Source organism: Biomphalaria glabrata, chromosome 6 (genome assembly GCF_947242115.1).
Source record: "Biomphalaria glabrata chromosome 6, xgBioGlab47.1, whole genome shotgun sequence".
NCBI classification, from domain to species: Eukaryota; Metazoa; Mollusca; class Gastropoda; family Planorbidae; genus Biomphalaria; species Biomphalaria glabrata.
In genome coordinates, this window is record NC_074716.1 from 50,798,802 (window position 1) to 50,816,162 (window position 17,361).

General features: G+C 34.8%; 1 protein-coding gene across 6 annotated transcripts in view; it reads right to left on the reverse strand.

Annotated features, from left to right (window-relative positions):
• Positions 1 to 611: 611 nt before the first annotated feature.
• The window catches only part of LOC106070978 (uncharacterized), an 86,467-nt gene continuing 69,717 nt past the window's right edge, over positions 612 to 17,361 (reverse strand). For 3 of the 6 annotated variants that reach the window (XM_056031654.1, XM_056031651.1, XM_056031649.1), the window contains 12 exons: positions 15,148 to 15,287; positions 14,432 to 14,530; positions 10,735 to 10,936; positions 9,933 to 10,063; positions 9,392 to 9,436; positions 8,531 to 8,693; positions 7,420 to 7,556; positions 6,182 to 6,301; positions 5,138 to 5,220; positions 4,163 to 4,435; positions 2,025 to 2,192; positions 612 to 963 (listed from right to left, as the gene is read on the reverse strand). In XM_056031654.1, the coding sequence (XP_055887629.1) occupies positions 2,067 to 2,192; positions 4,163 to 4,435; positions 5,138 to 5,220; positions 6,182 to 6,301; positions 7,420 to 7,556; positions 8,531 to 8,693; positions 9,392 to 9,436; positions 9,933 to 10,063; positions 10,735 to 10,936; positions 14,432 to 14,530; positions 15,148 to 15,287 (1,519 nt within the window). In that variant the 3' untranslated portion in view covers positions 612 to 963; positions 2,025 to 2,066. The remainder of the gene's footprint in view (positions 964 to 2,024; positions 2,193 to 4,162; positions 4,436 to 5,137; positions 5,221 to 6,181; positions 6,302 to 7,419; positions 7,557 to 8,530; positions 8,694 to 9,391; positions 9,437 to 9,932; positions 10,064 to 10,734; positions 10,937 to 14,431; positions 14,531 to 15,147; positions 15,288 to 17,361) is intronic. The other 3 variants (XM_056031652.1, XM_056031650.1, XM_056031653.1) reach the window with 3 other exon arrangements.

Consider the following 17,361-nt stretch of genomic DNA (forward strand, 5'->3'; position numbering starts at 1 on the left):
ACACTAAGCATAATTCACTGTATTGTTGCCTGGGTACTTTCAATGTACTAAGTATTTTGAGTATTTTCAGTATACTAAGTGTTTGCAAATTCAATACATATTGTATCAGTATTTTCATCTTAACCTATCAAAAGTTTGTTAGACCATTAGGGCACTGCAGATGTTCTACTGGCATTCTCACTCTATACTGGCAAGTTGAACACCTCTTCCAGTCTCAGTCCAGACCATTCTTCATGTTATTTTCCCAGATTTTTTTCTTTGCTTTATTCTTTTTTTTGCAGGAATGTACTTCCAAGTCTAGGTATCTACAAATTTGGCCATACCTCCATTTTTGTTTTTCAGACAATGATGAGCTGTTCCTTTTGCTGCTCACTTAAGTTTATCATGCATTAATTTGGTTGGTCACATGACACCCTCGTTAACCAAGGGCCACAGAAACAGATGACCTTTACATCATCTGCTTTATAGATCACAAGATCTGAAAGGGGAACTTTACTTTTTTTTTTTACCAATTCTTGTAAAAGTAGCTTCACACCCAACAGTTTTTTTTTTTTTTTGTAAGAATGTAGGCGACTTTTAATAATAAAAAATAAATTGTAAAAAACTCGACATACCACACAGTTTGTTTTAATTTTAATATATATATGTAAATATTGTTATAATATTTTTTTTTACATTGGAATGTTGCAACAAATAATCCAAGCACCAAATCTTTGAATGAGCTTGTTTGAATAAGCAAACATGATACAAAGACATACAAGCAAGATGAACAAAATAGACACACACAATATTCTAGGCTACTGCTCAGAAGAAATTCAGAACTGTGTCACTGTCTTGGGATATCTGGGGGTTTTTATTGTCCAATAAAAATTATTTTAAAAAAATGGTTGCTGCTAAAGACTTCCAGGTAATATTTGAATTAAATTATACATCACATCTTTTTGAAAACTCAATAGGTTAATTCTGGGGAAAAAAAAGAACAATAAAAGATTTAAAAAATAAATTTATTTATAATAAATCAAAGTCCACGATAATAATTTCCACTTAAACCAAAGCATATAGATTAGTATTACAAATATATTCAAGTTAGAAGAATAACGAAGATAATCAGATTTAACATGGCTATTGGAACCCATCTGTAAATAGAATGTTTTCAAAATGCTACTCTGGCCATATATTTTAACAATGCGATATTTCTTTTCTACCCATATCATAAACATTTACTGTTTTTAAAAATATTTTTTACCATTACTTCTATTTGTACAGAGGAATATATATATAGATCTAGAGCTGCTCTATCTTCATTTATGATGAAAAACTTTCTGTGCTGCTAGTTTCATTTCATTTAGATGAGGATTACTTTGATATTTCTGTAATGTTAATTAGCCTAAAGTGCAGGATAGATGATTTTAAATTAACTTTTGATTTTCGATTAAACTTAAAACATTTATTGGCTACAGACATGGGTGGTAAAGCACTTGGCTTCCAAACTGAGAGGTCCTGGGTTCAAATCTCCATAAAAACTGGGATTTTGGATTTTTTTTTACGTCCCCGAGTCCACCTATTTCTCATGGGTACATGTTGGGAAAAGTAAATGGGGGTTGGTCATTGTGCTGGCCTCATGACACCCTTCTTAACCATTGCCCATAGAAAAAGATAACCCTATAGATTTCATGGTCAGAAAGGGATATATTACTTTTAATACCAATGAGTAGGCCTATACATTTAAATTAGAAAAGATTAAAGGAATGATACAGAAAAAGAATAAACATTGTCTTATAGACTAAGTCCTAGACATTGACAAAGTAAATTAACTCCAATTATACTAAGATAAATCAAGTTTACTCTTTAATTTTTAGGAAACTCAAATTGATTGCCAAAAATTTGTGAACAGACCAAATGATCATTGTGATAAGATTTAATTTAAATTTTCCATTGTAATTTTTAGTCTATACTGAGACCTAATTAGTGGGCTAGCTTCATCTAAAAAAATAAAATAAACAACAAGGCTAATATAAACTAACCTGCACTCTAGGACTTAGTGTTTTGTTACTAGCATTATCTATTTAGTATTTCCCTGTTTTGTTGTCTGTGTCTTTGAGTGGAGGCTTCTCGGTAGCACTGTCATCGAGAGACACACTGACAGAGTCCTCGCCAATGTCAATGGGCGGCAGTGTCAAACCGTCTTCATTCTATGATAATGGGATGAGTACGGGATTGTTTGTTAATAGGAGTTAGTTGGGTAAGCCCAATTACTTTTGTTAAGTCTACAATTGTGGGGTATTATTTCCTTTGTTGTATTGCTTTCCAGTTTAATCAAGTAATCAGCACATGCTAATGAGTATTAATTTGTTATTTTGAGAAGGAAGTTTTGTTATATGTAGGCCTAAATAGGCCTACTGACATAGGAGTAATTATAGAGTGTGTGTGTGTATGTGTGTGTATGGTGATGAAGGGAAGAGGTTAGTGATTGGTTGGTGGTTCTGTACTGTGCATGATGCAAGATAAGTGTCATTATTGTCAGCTGTCCTGGGTAGGACTCCAGATTGCCAAAGTGAAAAGACGTGTTTTTGTAGTGAGTTAGTCTTTTCAAAATACAATTTCATATTATTACTCAATTTATTTCCTTTCATCTCAAGTTAAATTTGTCTAAATTGTAATAAAAGGTATATACAATATTGTTCACTAAAAGAAGTTATTGAAGTTCCAATTTTACAAGCTATAATATATTACATCTACAGCCGTTTAGTTGTCTACCTGCACTTTGGTGCTACAAGTCAATGACTGTCCACAATAATATGAATGATGTCAAATGATATTCAAATAAAATTAGCCAAAATAAAATCACTTGTAAAAAATCATGACCTGGCAATAATGACAATCCTATCAAGAAATTCTAAGTTCCCTAAATCCATTTTATGTTTCAATTCTCTAAGAGAAAAAAAAAAAGTTATATTAAATGTATTTTGTTGGGCTACTTTTAAGGAGAACTTGTTAATACCTTTCTCTTGCCATTGAGATAATAAGAATGTATTATAATTTGTTACACATTGATATTAAATATAACTGTAGCTAAATTTATGCATATAGCAACTCCAGACATTAAAAATGTTTTCAAGTATAAGAAAGTTCTTCCTGTCAATGGACCTCAGAAAATTATGGTCATGTGATATCCATGTTTTATTTGAATTAGGTTAGAAGTTGTATTTAAAAGATGTGATACAAGGATGTCCAAGACCATTGCCTACTTCACTAAGTCTATTCTAAATTGGTTTATGCCCTGTTCTGATCAAGCCAATCCCTGATATGTATTGTCTGTTTTGAATTAAACATTTATGGATATTGTTTGGGCCAATATTTAGTCTATTATTAGTCTATAATATTACCTGAAAATAAGGGAAAATGCTGAAGATAGATATTTTCTAGCAGTTAGGAGAAAGGATTGTTCCAGTTAAATCATATGTTTGATTAAGTACCAAAACAAACAATAACAAAATGTTTATATCTTTTGAAGGTTTAATAAGCAATGTATGAGAAAAATTCATCAGAAATTGTTTCCTTATTATGAATTATATGGAATTAAATGGCAGTTATGTAATTTATTGGTTAGACATACAATAAAAATGAAAGAATTTCAGCTTTGGTTGGAAAAAGTATTTGCCTCTAAGATGAATTCAGAAAAAACTTTCCATAAACCTTTTAGTGTGTATAATAGAGAGTTACAGTCAGTTAAAAAGATATACAGATACATTGGAAGTACACATTAATTAACTCTTTATCTCCATAATAATTTTTCCATGTTCTGACAGAATTGTTCATTTTTCACATTTCTACATTCTACCCTGTTATCATTAAACTTCAATAACATTTTTTTCTTTGTAATCAGAAAATGTTACTTTTGGTATAGAATTATAGGAGAATGCTTGTTCTTTTTATATAACACAAATACAAATTTATACACCAAAAATTAATTTAATTTAATGGGGGTCAAATCAACAATGGTATTATTAATTAGGAGAGAAAGAGGTAATGAGCATATATATATATATATATATATATATATATATATATATATATATATATATAAGAGCTCAAAGTTGAAGCTCTTTAATGAGGTCAAAGTTTATTGAAGATAAAAAAGAAATAAAAAAAGAGACTGTACCTGTTGAATTGGTGTTATTGTGTACGAAGGGGGTGGGATGCCGATGGTGCACAAGGTCTCCTCAGGCAAGGGCGGCTTTTCACAGGCATCCTTAGTGATGACCACTTTCCTCTGCTTCTTCTTGCGCCTCAGGCACAGGCAGACGACCATGACAAAGAGGAGGAGGAGGACAGCCAAGATGAGGATGAGGGTGATGATCAGCCAGAGAGGGTAGCCAAAGAGCTCCAGGTCACGGCTCATGTATTTCACCACCTGTTCTCCGCCACTGGACTGCTGATGTCAAGAATGATGTGATGGTGAATAGAAATAGTACAAATTTTTATTTCTTTTTGGTATATCATTGAATAGTCATTGAATCTTGAAATTTAAAGTTTAAAATTAATTATATTTTTTTACTTGTTTAGGTAGATGTCGCATTTTATTATACACCGACTATATGAGAAACATTTATCGAAATTGATTTTCAATAAAAGTGAACGCTCAAAACAAGACTAATATGACTTAATGACACTTGTAAAAAGGTTTACAGTTTACTAGATTGTTGTGTAGCCAGTACAATGTTCAATAAAAGTGAACACCCAATACAAGACTAATATGACTTAACGACACTTGTAAAAAGGTTTACAGTTTACCAGATTGTTGTTTGGCCAGTACAATAACTCCAAGCTTAGTTTCTCAAGTTGATGCTCTGTGGGGCTAAGTGAACCTATGGACTTTACCACAAGCCTACACTCCTTAGTTGATCAAGAGTTTTGCCACAATGACTTTTACTTGAGGCGATTAGCCAAAAATTCCTTAATTCTCCTTGACCACCATAAGAGTAGATTCATTTACGGCAGTGGGCATATTGGCCATATTATATTTTGACTATACATGCTTATTTCTATAATCATTTTAAAAAAAGTGTGTGAGCACATAAAAGAAACACAGGCTTACATTCAGCATACGACAAACTACAAACATTGAGCTACTTACCTTGGCAGCCAAGCCTTGAGTAGGTTGCTCCCCTTCCACGACATTGTCACTATTGGTTGGAAGGTTATCTGTCTGACTGGGTGCTACAATTTGAAAGAGTGAAAAAGAGCAGGGATGCTAAATTATTCAAGTAACAGTCATTCAAAACTAAAAGTTTGTTAGTCTTGTCAATAATTATACTATAAGAGCATGGAACAAGTTGCCTGAGTCAACCAGGGAAACTAATGACATGGCAGAATTTAAGTCATTGGTTAAAATGCATGACTAGATTGACCTAGGAACACAAGTAGGACGTAATCATCTTCTTTTTTTAAGTATTTTATATGATAAGATAAGAAAAATGTTATTATCTTGAGAAAATTAGTCAATAATTATAAGACATTATTATTTCTAAGACAATTGTTGGTTATCTTATTAGTAAAAAGTTATACTCTTATTATTAATACTATTGGTGGCTATGAAGTTTAAAGCCATTTTGTTACTGCATAACTCTAGTTATCTGGCTTAAATGATTAAGGTAGTATTGTTGTGGTGGAAGGATTTAGAACTGGTCAAATGTGATCATTTGTTAAATCTAATGTGTGAGAAGAAGGTTTGGTCATACAGTGAAACAAGATGAAGGCAGTGGGCTTTAAAAAACATTCAATCATTAAGGGCAATATACTTTTTTAAAAAAAGTTCTGTCATCAAGGCAGTGGCCTTTACAAAAATGTCCAATCATCATGGGCAAATGGTTTTAAACAAAGCAATGTCTTCAAGGGTATTAAGGTTTTAATTATGGGCAAACAAAGCAATGTCTTCAAGGGTAGTAGGTTTTAATTATGGGCAAACATATGTAGGCCTATATATGGCATATGGCAAACATATGGGCAAATGTCTTCCACGGTAGTAGGTTTTAAACAGAAGGGTTTGACTTAGTTTGTTCATTAAGGTGGTGAGCTTTAAAGAAAATTAAATCATCAATGGACTATAAACAAAAGGAAGTGAGCTTTAAGTTAGTTTGGTCATCAAGGAGGTGCAGAGCAAGCTTAAATCTATACTCACATTCATGTTTATTCTCACTGGCCACTGGAGCTGGGTTTTCGTTCAGGTTCTTGTTGAGTGTGGGAGGTCCAGATCTCAAGAGTGGACCACGATGACTTCTTGGTGCTTGCTCTTGCTCTGCTGATTTTTTTCAAATAATGCATCACACAGTTTATATACTTTTTAAAGAATCACTAAAGAGGCACAGTGGCTGAGCTGTAAAGTGTTTGGCTTCAAAATCAGGGGTCCTGGGTTCAAAGACTGGGATTTTTAGTTTTGGGATCTTTAGGCGCATCTGAGTTCACCCAGCTCTAATGAGTTCATGACATTAGTTGGGGAAAAGTAAAGGCGGATAGTCATTGTACTGGCCACTTGACACCCTCGTTAACCGTGGGCCACAGAAACAGATGACCTTTACATCATCTGTGCTTATAGATCACAAGGTCTATAAGGGGAACTTTACTTTTACAGAAAATCACTAACTATGATCTAATAGACATTAGACTTAATGACTTTAAAACTAGATTTAGATATTGATGATGCAGTCACATAGCTGTATGAGTGACAATAAGGATTTTTTTAAAAGACATCTTTTCTTTCTTTCCTTTGATTTTGTTAGCTTAAGCTGCCACTTTGGCTAGTTTTAAATGATTTTCTTTCAATATAGTACACAGCAGAGATGTATTATATCTCAGAAAGACACAAAGATAAAGGCACATTCCTCGCCCCATATGCTAGGACAAATTTGTACAAATGCTCCTTCTTCCCTAGTGCTATTAGAGCATGGAATGGGTTGCCTGAGCTAGCCAGGAAAACCAGTGACTTGGCAGAATTTAATTCATTGGTTAACATGAATGACCAGATAAATGACGCAGGACATATAATCATCTTTTTTGAAATAACGTCTGTATTATATAAAATAAGATGAGTTCATATCTAGTCTAGTTCTGAAGTGTCTCTAAATTAAATGATTTTACAAATAATATTACTCTAATCAGATGTGAATATTCATTTGTTATAAATCTCATGTCTCCATTTTGCATCTGTTTTAGTTTGTTATTTCTTCAGGGAGCTTATTTTACTATTGGCTAAACCAAGGATCAAAAGTTTTGTATTCTTGATTTATTTCTATATTCTAATGAATGGACTTTTTTTCCCCTGAAAAGAAGGTAATGTTAAGAAGTCTTATTAAAATAAAATAAAAAAAAAGGATTAATCTAGAACTATGTGGAAATCACTAAAAAAGACACTTTTATCACCTCTGGACTGAATTTGTCCACAAATCATTCCCATAGTTCCAAGCACAGATTTGATGATTCTGCCTGTGGAAAGGACAAAATCTTCTCCGCAAGCTTTGTCCAACTGTTTAATACAAGAGCTTACAGCTGGACCATCTCTGTTGGGAGCAAGAAGGAATGGTGTTTCAATGTAGAGCAGTTAAAATATTTGGATGTAATTTTTTTTTATTTACTGAAGATGCTATTTTTATATTGTTGTCTTTTTAAAAACAAGCAAAGCCTATGCATTTTAGTAATATGGATTTAAATGTTCCATTTCAAAAATACATCATCATCAAACTCTATTTGAGTGAGGGCTTGAGAGGTTCAAATCCTCTCTTGTATATAACAGTAGTCTATCTTTCCTGCTTTAGCATGCTCATAGTGCTCTGGTCCAATCTCTTTTGTGGACCTGAGGGAGGAAAAGGTATCTATCTGGGAGAAGGTTTTTTAATAACAAACAAGTTGAGTCTGGATTCTAACTTGAGCCCGTTGTTAGGTAGTCACACCTTTATGACGCTATGACATATATCTTACTAAGAACATCCTAAAGCCTAATAGAATACCGGTCTACAAACAAGATTTAAACTAAGATGCTCAACTTGGTAATCATTTGCTCTTCCATTCTACCACCAATCCGTTCTATCACCAGGCCATGAATGAGTTCAAACACCTGGTTAGATTACTCAACAATAACTCTCTCTCTTTCCCCTCCTTGTGTCTCTTACTCTCTCATCTCTCTTGTCTCTCACATCTTTCTTTGTCTTTCTAAACTCTCTCTTATTATAGTCTTGTCTTTCTAAACTTTCTCTTATTATAGTCTTGTCTTTCTAGACTCTCTCTTATTATAGTCTTCTCTTTCTTTCTTTCTCTTATTATAGTCTTCTCTTTCTTTCTCTCTTTCTTATTATGGTCTTCTCATTCTTTCTTTATCTCTTATTTTAGTCTTTCTCTATCTCTTTCTTATTATAGTCTTCTTTTTGTTTCTCTCTCTCTTATTATAGTCTACTCTTTCTTTCTCTCTCTTATTTTAGTCTTCCTCTCTCTCTTATTTTAATCTTCCTCTCTCTCTCTTTCCCTCTCCTGTACTAACTGGCAAATCTTGCTGCTCTTCTCGACATATTGAGGCTCATTGAACTGCTGTAATGTCAGGTCGTAGCTCTTCAGACATTCGTTGATCTTGGTGTGCAAGACAGGCTGGCATTGCTGAAGATGTTGTAACGTTTCTTCGGTGGGTAACCCTGGCAATGTGCGACCTTGAGGAAATGAAAGTTGATTATTATTATTAATAGGCTAGTTGATCAATGATTTTAATTAGTTTGATTTTTTAAAAACATTTCTTAAGCCTGACCAAGACCTATAGTCAAGAGGTGTTTATGTAAAAGGATGAATGAGAAATGTAACAGATAAGGACAAATCTGACACAAAGCCAACTAGATATAAGTCATGTGGCCAAGGATCAGACAGGGAGGGAGCTTACCCATCCATGCAACAGGCCGTGCAAAAAGAACTTTAAAAAATACCAGTAGTTCAAAGATCTTGTGATATCCGAAACTGAGCACTTTGTGATGTAAGCCTATTTCATGAGTTTAATCAGAATGTATCCTCAGGAAAATCAAAACACTATTGAAATATCATGATCTTTTATTTCTTTTTCCTATTGACTGGTAGGCCATATCACTGCTTTTGCCTAGAGTGTCTAATACTGACCCAAGAATCTGATTTCACTACGTGGTGTTTGGTTAAAAAAATCTTTAAAAAAAATAGTTCAAAGATCTTGTGATAACCAAAACTGAGCACTTTGTGATGTAAACCTATTTCCTATTTCATGACTTCAATCAGCATGTATTCTCAGGTAAATCAAAACACTACTTTTTCCTATTAACTAGTAGACCAAATCACTACTTCTGCCTAGAGTGTCAAAGTACTGTCCTAAGAGATTTAAATTCCTTACCTGGTGTTTGGTTATTCGCTTCAGCGGGCTGAGATTTCTCTCCCCCTGTTAATATAAAATAAATAAACAAGTCGTCGTTAAATCTAAAACAATTTTTTCTAATGTCTTTTGAGTGTGTTTAAAAACTGAGTAGAAGACAGCCCATCTTCTCAAGACCTAAATATCAAACAAAGTTCTGCTATTGATATCATCTGTTACTATTCATTGATGAGGGCATGATATGGTCAGCAAAAACTTATCTCCATTTCTGTTTTCAGCAAGGGGATCAAGCTTAGGGGCATATTCAAATTATTTCAAATACAAAATAATAGTCCAGCTTAACACCAAAAAAAAAGTTTAAAACACACGACATGTTATGAATAGTTGAGGTAGCCTAACAGTCGGTGAAATTAAATAATCAAATGTGTTTTTATATTAAGGTAATACACAGACTGATGTGCTGGCCAAATGACAACCTGATTAGCCATAAACAGAGACTTTTGCATCCTGTGAATCTGGACAACACTGAGACAACTGAATTTATATGTTGTTAGGCACTGACCTCTGGTCTGAATTTGTTGACAGACCATGGTCATCATCCTCATCAAGGACATAAGCATCTTTCTGATGACCACTGGCTCACCGCAACTGTTTTCCAGTTTCCTGACACATTCGCCTACAGCATTGCTGTTGCTGAAGATGTACAAGAGGAAATGGATTTAAAAATAGACACCATCAAAGGGAAGTAAGAAAGGAAGACAACCCACAGCTCCAGTAACATATCAAATAAACATTAATAGCTAAATACTACTAGTCTATCTGATATCAGAGCCTCTTATTTTTTAAAACAAATTTTAAAGCAAGCTATTAGAGTTAAAACAGGTTAATGGCATAGGGCATAATTTGGTTGTTATCTTCTTATCTTCTATATTACAGACGTTACTTCAAAAAAGAGATAATTACGCCCTAACCATTTCATGGGTCAATCTAGTCATGCATGTTAATCAATGACTTAAACTCTGCTAAGTCGTTGGTTTTCCTGGTTGATTCAGGCTACGCAATCCATTATCTAATGGCACTAGGGAAGAAAAAGCAGTTTTACAAATTTGATGATTCTTCAATCAACATTTAAAAAAACAAAAACCAAAGTTAATCTTTTTTATTATTGTATTAAGAAGTACAGTCCAACACATATGAGCACACATGGTAGTGATATTTTACACCCAGTAAATTAAAAATGTGTTGGATTAAGTATTTCTCTTATCCATAATACTAAGACAAATACATCTAAGCTTTCTTTCCCTTTAAAGAGATATTTGTGCATAAAATGTGCAACTAGAAATTGGATTAAAACTGATCCTTACAGGCAAACATTTTGAGCTTTGTCCATGAACTGTGGACTTGCAAACTGCTGGACTGTCAGGTCATAGTTCTTCAGACATTCGTTAAGACCAGGCTCTAGGACAGGCTGACATTGTTGGATGATGCGGATCTCTTCAGGAGTTGGCATCTCCTGCTGACTATCAGCTGGGTCTTGAGCTTGTTGTGGAGGTGGGGGCATCAGTCCTATCAATATGTTAATAAAAAGAGCTACAATGGTCATGGTGTAATTTCTCAACAAAACCAAAACATTTGGCCTAATTAATGTTGGATGTTCTTTTTAAATGATAAATAAACTATAATTTTATTTTAAAGCAACATATATAAATAAATAGGTCTACATAAAAATGTTTTTTTTTTTGGTTAGCATAAAATCAAACTAGCTGTTTTTAGTTGACCTGTTAATTGAGATTTTCATAACAAATTAAACAATGTCAAGGATACTAAATTGAACTTCGAAATTGTCAACTCAAAAATAAAAATTGAGCTGCTAAACTAAGAGCTTAGAAAATTTGATTCTGCAAGCTAAAAAGTGCACTAAAAATAACCTATAGGAAACATAATTTTTAAACAATTTATTAACACTTTCTCATTGTGTAGGGAGGCATGGTGACTGAGCAGTAAAGCACTTGGCTTCCAAACTGAATTTAGGAAATTTAAGCACCGGATATTTAGGCACCGCATATTTACGGATATTTAGGCACCCGGAAATTTAGGCACCCGGATAATTAGGCACCGGATAATTAGGCACTTTTTGACAAGGCGGAAAATTAGGCACCGGATAATTAGGCACTCTTTAATTAGCGACCTTAATTTTGAAAGTAGTTTTAAAATGTTAACGTATATGTTATCCTTAGGCTATGGGCTATCGGTGACGTTATAAAAAAAATAGCAACCATAACGATTCTAACTAAAGAAAAGCTGACAAAATGGGGAAAATGACAATCATGAGAATGTGTGGAAAAAAATGACTCCTGAGTCATTATATAATATAGACATCACAGCATTCAGGGGAGGGGAGGTAGAGAGGATTCACCGCTCATTGCTTCCGTCCATCACCAACCCCTAAGGTTGACTGGTGAGTTTTTTTAAATTGATGATTATGCAAATTGTGTAAATATTTAGTTTCTAATGTAAATACTTAGGATTAAAAAGTATTATAAAATATTTTTATTATGTCGGGGAGTGTTGGTGATAAATATAATCGCAATCGCCCTCTGCTTGTGGAAAAGGGAGGGGTCGTACTCTTAAAATGGGATGGGCGGGGCGGGGGGGGGGGGGCGCACACACTCTCACTTAAATGAGAGGATTTCTCGCAGGTAGATGTAAACTTAGTCGTAAAAGTTACGTAGTGAATCTGAAGGCTACACACTGGACTAAAGGGTATGGAAACACAAAGGTGTTCAAATGGAAGTCTGGGGATTATATTTTAGAGGCCTTCCAAAAACTTTGGTAGACACATTTCTGTTAAAACCATCATAATAATAAGAACAGTAATAAAAATAATAATATATATAAGGGAAATGAAGATAGTTAAATTTCATTGGCAGTTTTGAAAGTTAGGGAGACGAGTGTTGTTTTTTTTTAAATATGTGTGTGTGTGTGTGTTTAATAATGAGTGTATGAAACCTTTTTTGTCGTTTTTTTTTTTCATTCTGAAGAAAAAATTAATTGTATAAGGTAGGCCTACTGAACACAAGGAATGGAGGAATCATACCTTCTCAAAAATTGTAGTAAATATATTAGGTTTATGATAGAGAAGGCGGGGTTAAATTGGAACATCAACAATCTTCTATAAGCAGAATAAGTATTAATAAGAGACCAATATTCCAAAAAAAAAATTATATTTAAATTTTTAACTCATCTGTCTTCTCCATAAACTTTTTTTTAAATTTTCAAAACATTATATTTTATCGTAATTTCTAGCCGTTTTGCGATTTCCATTGCTATTTATATAAATATTATATTACATAAATATACATATTAATTCAATAAAAGTTAATGACCACATTTGAAGGACGTAACACACCTATACACTCCCACAATAGATCTTCCTAAAGGGGTTACCCATTAACAATATAAAAGAAGGAGTGTTGATAATAGATATTAATGCTATTATAAAATATATATACTACTTTAGTTTATCAACATATTTAATTCCTATAAGTAACGCGCGCAAATCCACCCTGCTCATTTCCATTCCCACTATAAGAAGACAACTTTCTCCAGACTTCCATTTTAGCAGTTATGTTCAATGCTGTACCCTTCCCTGTACTCCAGTGTGTAGCCTTGAGACTCATTGCGTCATTTTCACGACCTAGTTCAACATCTACCCGCCACAAATCCTCTCCTTTAGTGGGAGTGTGTAGAGGGGGAAGGGCTAAGGTCAAAAAGCAATGAGAAGAGAATCAACTCTACCTCCCCTTCCCTGAATCCTGTGAGGTCTATATTTTATAATGACTATTAATCCGCAGTCATTTTTTCCACACATTCTCACGATTGTCATTTTTTTCCTCGTTTTGTCAGTTTTTCTTTTATATCATGAAAATTCAGTTAGAATCGTTATAATTGCTATTTTTTTGATAACGTCACCAATAGCTCATAGCCTAAGGATAACATATACGTTAACATTTTAAAACTACTTTCAAAATTAAGGTCGCTAATTAAAGAGTGCCTAATTATCCGGTGCCTAATTTTCCGCCTTGTCAAAAAGTGCCTAATTATCCAGTGCCTAAATTTCCGGGTGCCTAATTATCCGGGTGCCTAAATTTCCGGGTGCCTAAATTTCCGGTGCCTAAATTTCCAGATACCTTCCAAACTGGAGGTCCCAGTTTTGATCCTGGTGAAGACTGTGATTTTTAATTTTGGGATTTTTGGGTTCACCCAGCTCTAATGGGTAACTGACATTATATGGAGTAAAGTAAAGGCGGTTAGTTATTATGCTGGCCACATGAGACCCTTGTTAAGCATGAGCCACAGATGACATTTACATCAGCTGCTCTATAGATTGCAAGGTCTGAAGGGATCTTTCCTTTTTATTTTATTGTGTATCCCAAATACACCCAAAAGTTAGTTAATTATAGTTTTTCCGTGGTAGATGAAATCTCTAATGAACTGAAAACAACTATGCCCCCTAAGCATGAATTCTGCCACGCACATAGGTGATGTTATTTTTAAGTGCACATTATTTGTTTTATTTTCTCTCTGTAAACACAAAGAATGGACAGCTGGAGACATATTGTGTGTGCTGGCTTGACTCTTACTGAGAGAACATAAACTCAGGTTCTCCTTAGACAAGACGAAGAAAGCTGCCCAACTAAGAGCCCTAAAACAGATGCCTTCTATTGAAAGAAATGTGGCAAAGTTTGCCACTTCACATTCAGCTTTTTTAATCACAGCTGATTCTTCCCAGATACAAGGAGAACCAACACCAGTAATTCATCTGGGTGCATTCATTATCTTTGGAGACAGAAGATCAAGGAGCCATATACAGAAAAATCAATCGTTAATGCTCTGTTCTTTATACAACCAAGTAGCTGGAGTAAGCATCTATAATGGTCTGTCTTTATTTAAAGACTAATTGATTGAACAGCCAGCGCAAAGCCACATCTATTAAATATGTCAAATGTTGTGGATATTTATATCAATATATAAATACACTGTTAGTGATCAATCTTTAACCTGGTTTTTGTTGGTTGGTTTGTGTCATGGTCTGTTCCTGCACTGGTAACTGAACCGGTTCCTTGGAGGTTTGCTGGAAGTCTTTGTTGGCTTGAACTCCTGAGTGAAAAATCAAAGAGAGCTATTATGTTCATATAGATTTAATTATATTAACTCTTTCTCTCCTAACTGTCGACAAACAACGTTGATTCCACCAAAATATGGTAAATAATTATGGAGAGAAAGAGTTAAGGAGGTCAACTGAAGATTCAAGAATATAAGATAGCAGTGAGAAAAAAGAACGAATGTGAAATCATTAAAGAGTTTGTCGCATAGTGGCATTAGCTGATAGTAATATATTTCTTTTATTAACATTTTTTAAAACAGGTTTGGGATGTCCCTTCAAATTGAAAGATTAAAACATCCTAGTCAAAACTTCCAACAGGGCTGTGGGTGATTGAGGCAGGCTAGATGTGAAACTGGGATCAATGAGGGATGACAGTCCAGAGCGCATACTACATGACCAGGCAACCCTCCTACAGTGGATAGCCTACATACACACATTATGACTTGGATGATATATAGATCTAAATTTATGGGAAATAACACTTTTTTTTTGTGGCCATGTTAAAGAAAATTTGAAATCAAAATTGAAAATACATCAGAAATACAGTTGAAAAATGTTGTTGTTTTTTAATTGAAAAGTAATAATAGTAATTAAGCATTGTGCTAGTTACCTCCCTCCACTTGAATCTGTTGACAGACCATTCCCATCATTCCAAGAATAGAGTTGAGCATCTTCTTAGTGGTCTTGACGTTAGAGGCACCACAAGTACTATCCAGTTTTTTTATGCACATGGCAACGTTAGTGGAGTCTCTGCGAAAAGTTTTAGATATAAATATAGAATATGTCAGTAGCTTCAGATCTAAAAAGGGTTGAATAAACATGAAATGTAACAAATAATAGCAGCACTAAAATTGTGTAAAATTGTTTGTAAGGGCGATTGTGGAAGGAAAGTAACTGGGCTCTTGTAGGGGGCATAATCACTTGACTCTGGGTGACAATTCAGATCCTGATAACATTACTAACTTGAAAACTGGGCTCTGGTAGGGGGCATAATCACTAGACTCTGGGTGACAATTCGGATCCAGATACACAACTAACTTGAAAGCTATTTTTTTGGACTCTCGATGGTCGAGTTAGATGCTAGACAGGTAGGTCTACCCAGTCATTGCTATGCCATTGGTCTCCTCATCAAAGGTCTGTGGTTTGAGACTTTCTCAGAGCTTCTCTGTGTTTCACCATATGTTCCTAAGCTTCTTCTCTCAATAGAATCTGCACCTTAGTTCTGCTATTATGTGCCATGATGATACATACTGTTGTAACCCTGCCTTGCACCAGTGCTTGAGGTGCGCACTAGCGCACTAGTGAACGTAAACAGGAAGACACTAGAACAGATAGAATAACAGTCCATCAGGGTTAGTGAAGAGTCTGAATGTTTGGAAACTAAGAAGCAAGCTTTTGGTGCTGCCTGAAGGTTGTAGAAGGGACCTGGAGCGAAGCGTGAATAAACACCTGTATTTATTTCCTGTTAAACTGTGTTGAGTTGCATGCCTTTTCGTTGAGTGCCTAACCTAGAGAGTTGCAACAATACATATATTAAACATAAATGAACAGCAGCACCAGGGACCAAGTTTTTAAATGAGAGAAAGTAGTGAATTAAAATAAGATGAAAATAAGGTACTGCGACGACCAAGGCTTGAACCAGTTAATTTATGTTTAATATGTATGTATCATCATTTGTTTCAGTACCTAGCTTCACTTCTATATTATGTGCCATTTTTATTCATCATTTCTTTCAGTACTTAAGTTTCTTATCTCCATTTACTTTTCCTTAGACTTAAAGGAAGGGCTGAAGTCTATGCCTTAAGAGTGTGATGGCAAATTTTAGATTTACAAAATGGAATTCTTGTTAAAACATAGTCTCAACTGCTGCAGATGAAGACGCAGGACCACTGCAACATGGAGACAAAAAGCATTCTAGTTCAGTGCCATAACAGAAAATCAGGCCCCTCCACATCTTTTTTTTATTCATTTTATAGCATTTTTTAGGTATGTGGTGGAAGGGCTAGTTGTCTGAGGCCCAAAGCATTCTAGTTCAGTGCCCCAACAGAAAATCAGGCCGCCCTCCACATCTTTTTTTTATTCATTTTAAAGCATTTTTGTGGTATGTGGTGGAAGGGCTAGTTGTCTGAGGCCCAAAGCATTCTAGTTCAGTGCCCCAACAGAAAATCAGGCCGCCCTCCACATCTTTTTTTTATTCATTTTAAAGCATTTTTGTGGTATGTGGTGGAAGGGCTAGTTGTCTGAGGCCCAAAGCATTCTAGTTCAGTGCCCCAACAGAAAATCAGGTCCCTACACATCTTTTTTTTTATTCATTTTATAGCATTTTTTTTGGTATGTGGTGGAAGGGCTAGTTGTCTGAGGCCCAAATTGTTTTTTGTGGCAGGGCTGGAGGTCGTTGGATGGATGGATGGAGGGTATGGAAGGTCTCAAGGTTTCTTTTTGCGCTTGCATGGTTTTGGAAACTTTCCTTTAGAATTTTGAGGATGTGGAGCTTTACAATTATTTTTTAAACGTCTCTTTCATACCAACTTTTTGAAGACCCCTTCATAGTGACAGAAATAAGAAGAAAAAGATTAGGTCAACTTGAAAGAATGCCAGAGAACACAGAAACAAAAGAATGTTCGCTGGCCAAAACCAAAAGCCAGGCGTCCCAAAGTACAGTGGCTTGATTGCGTAGAGGCAGATCTACAGCAGCTAAAAGTCCAGGCATGGAGACGTAAAGCCCAGGTAGATTAGAATGGAAAGGTGTTCTAAAGCAGACCAGGGACCAGCACCACTGTGATAGATGAACGCTCAGTGCACAATAATCCATCAAATCTCTTTT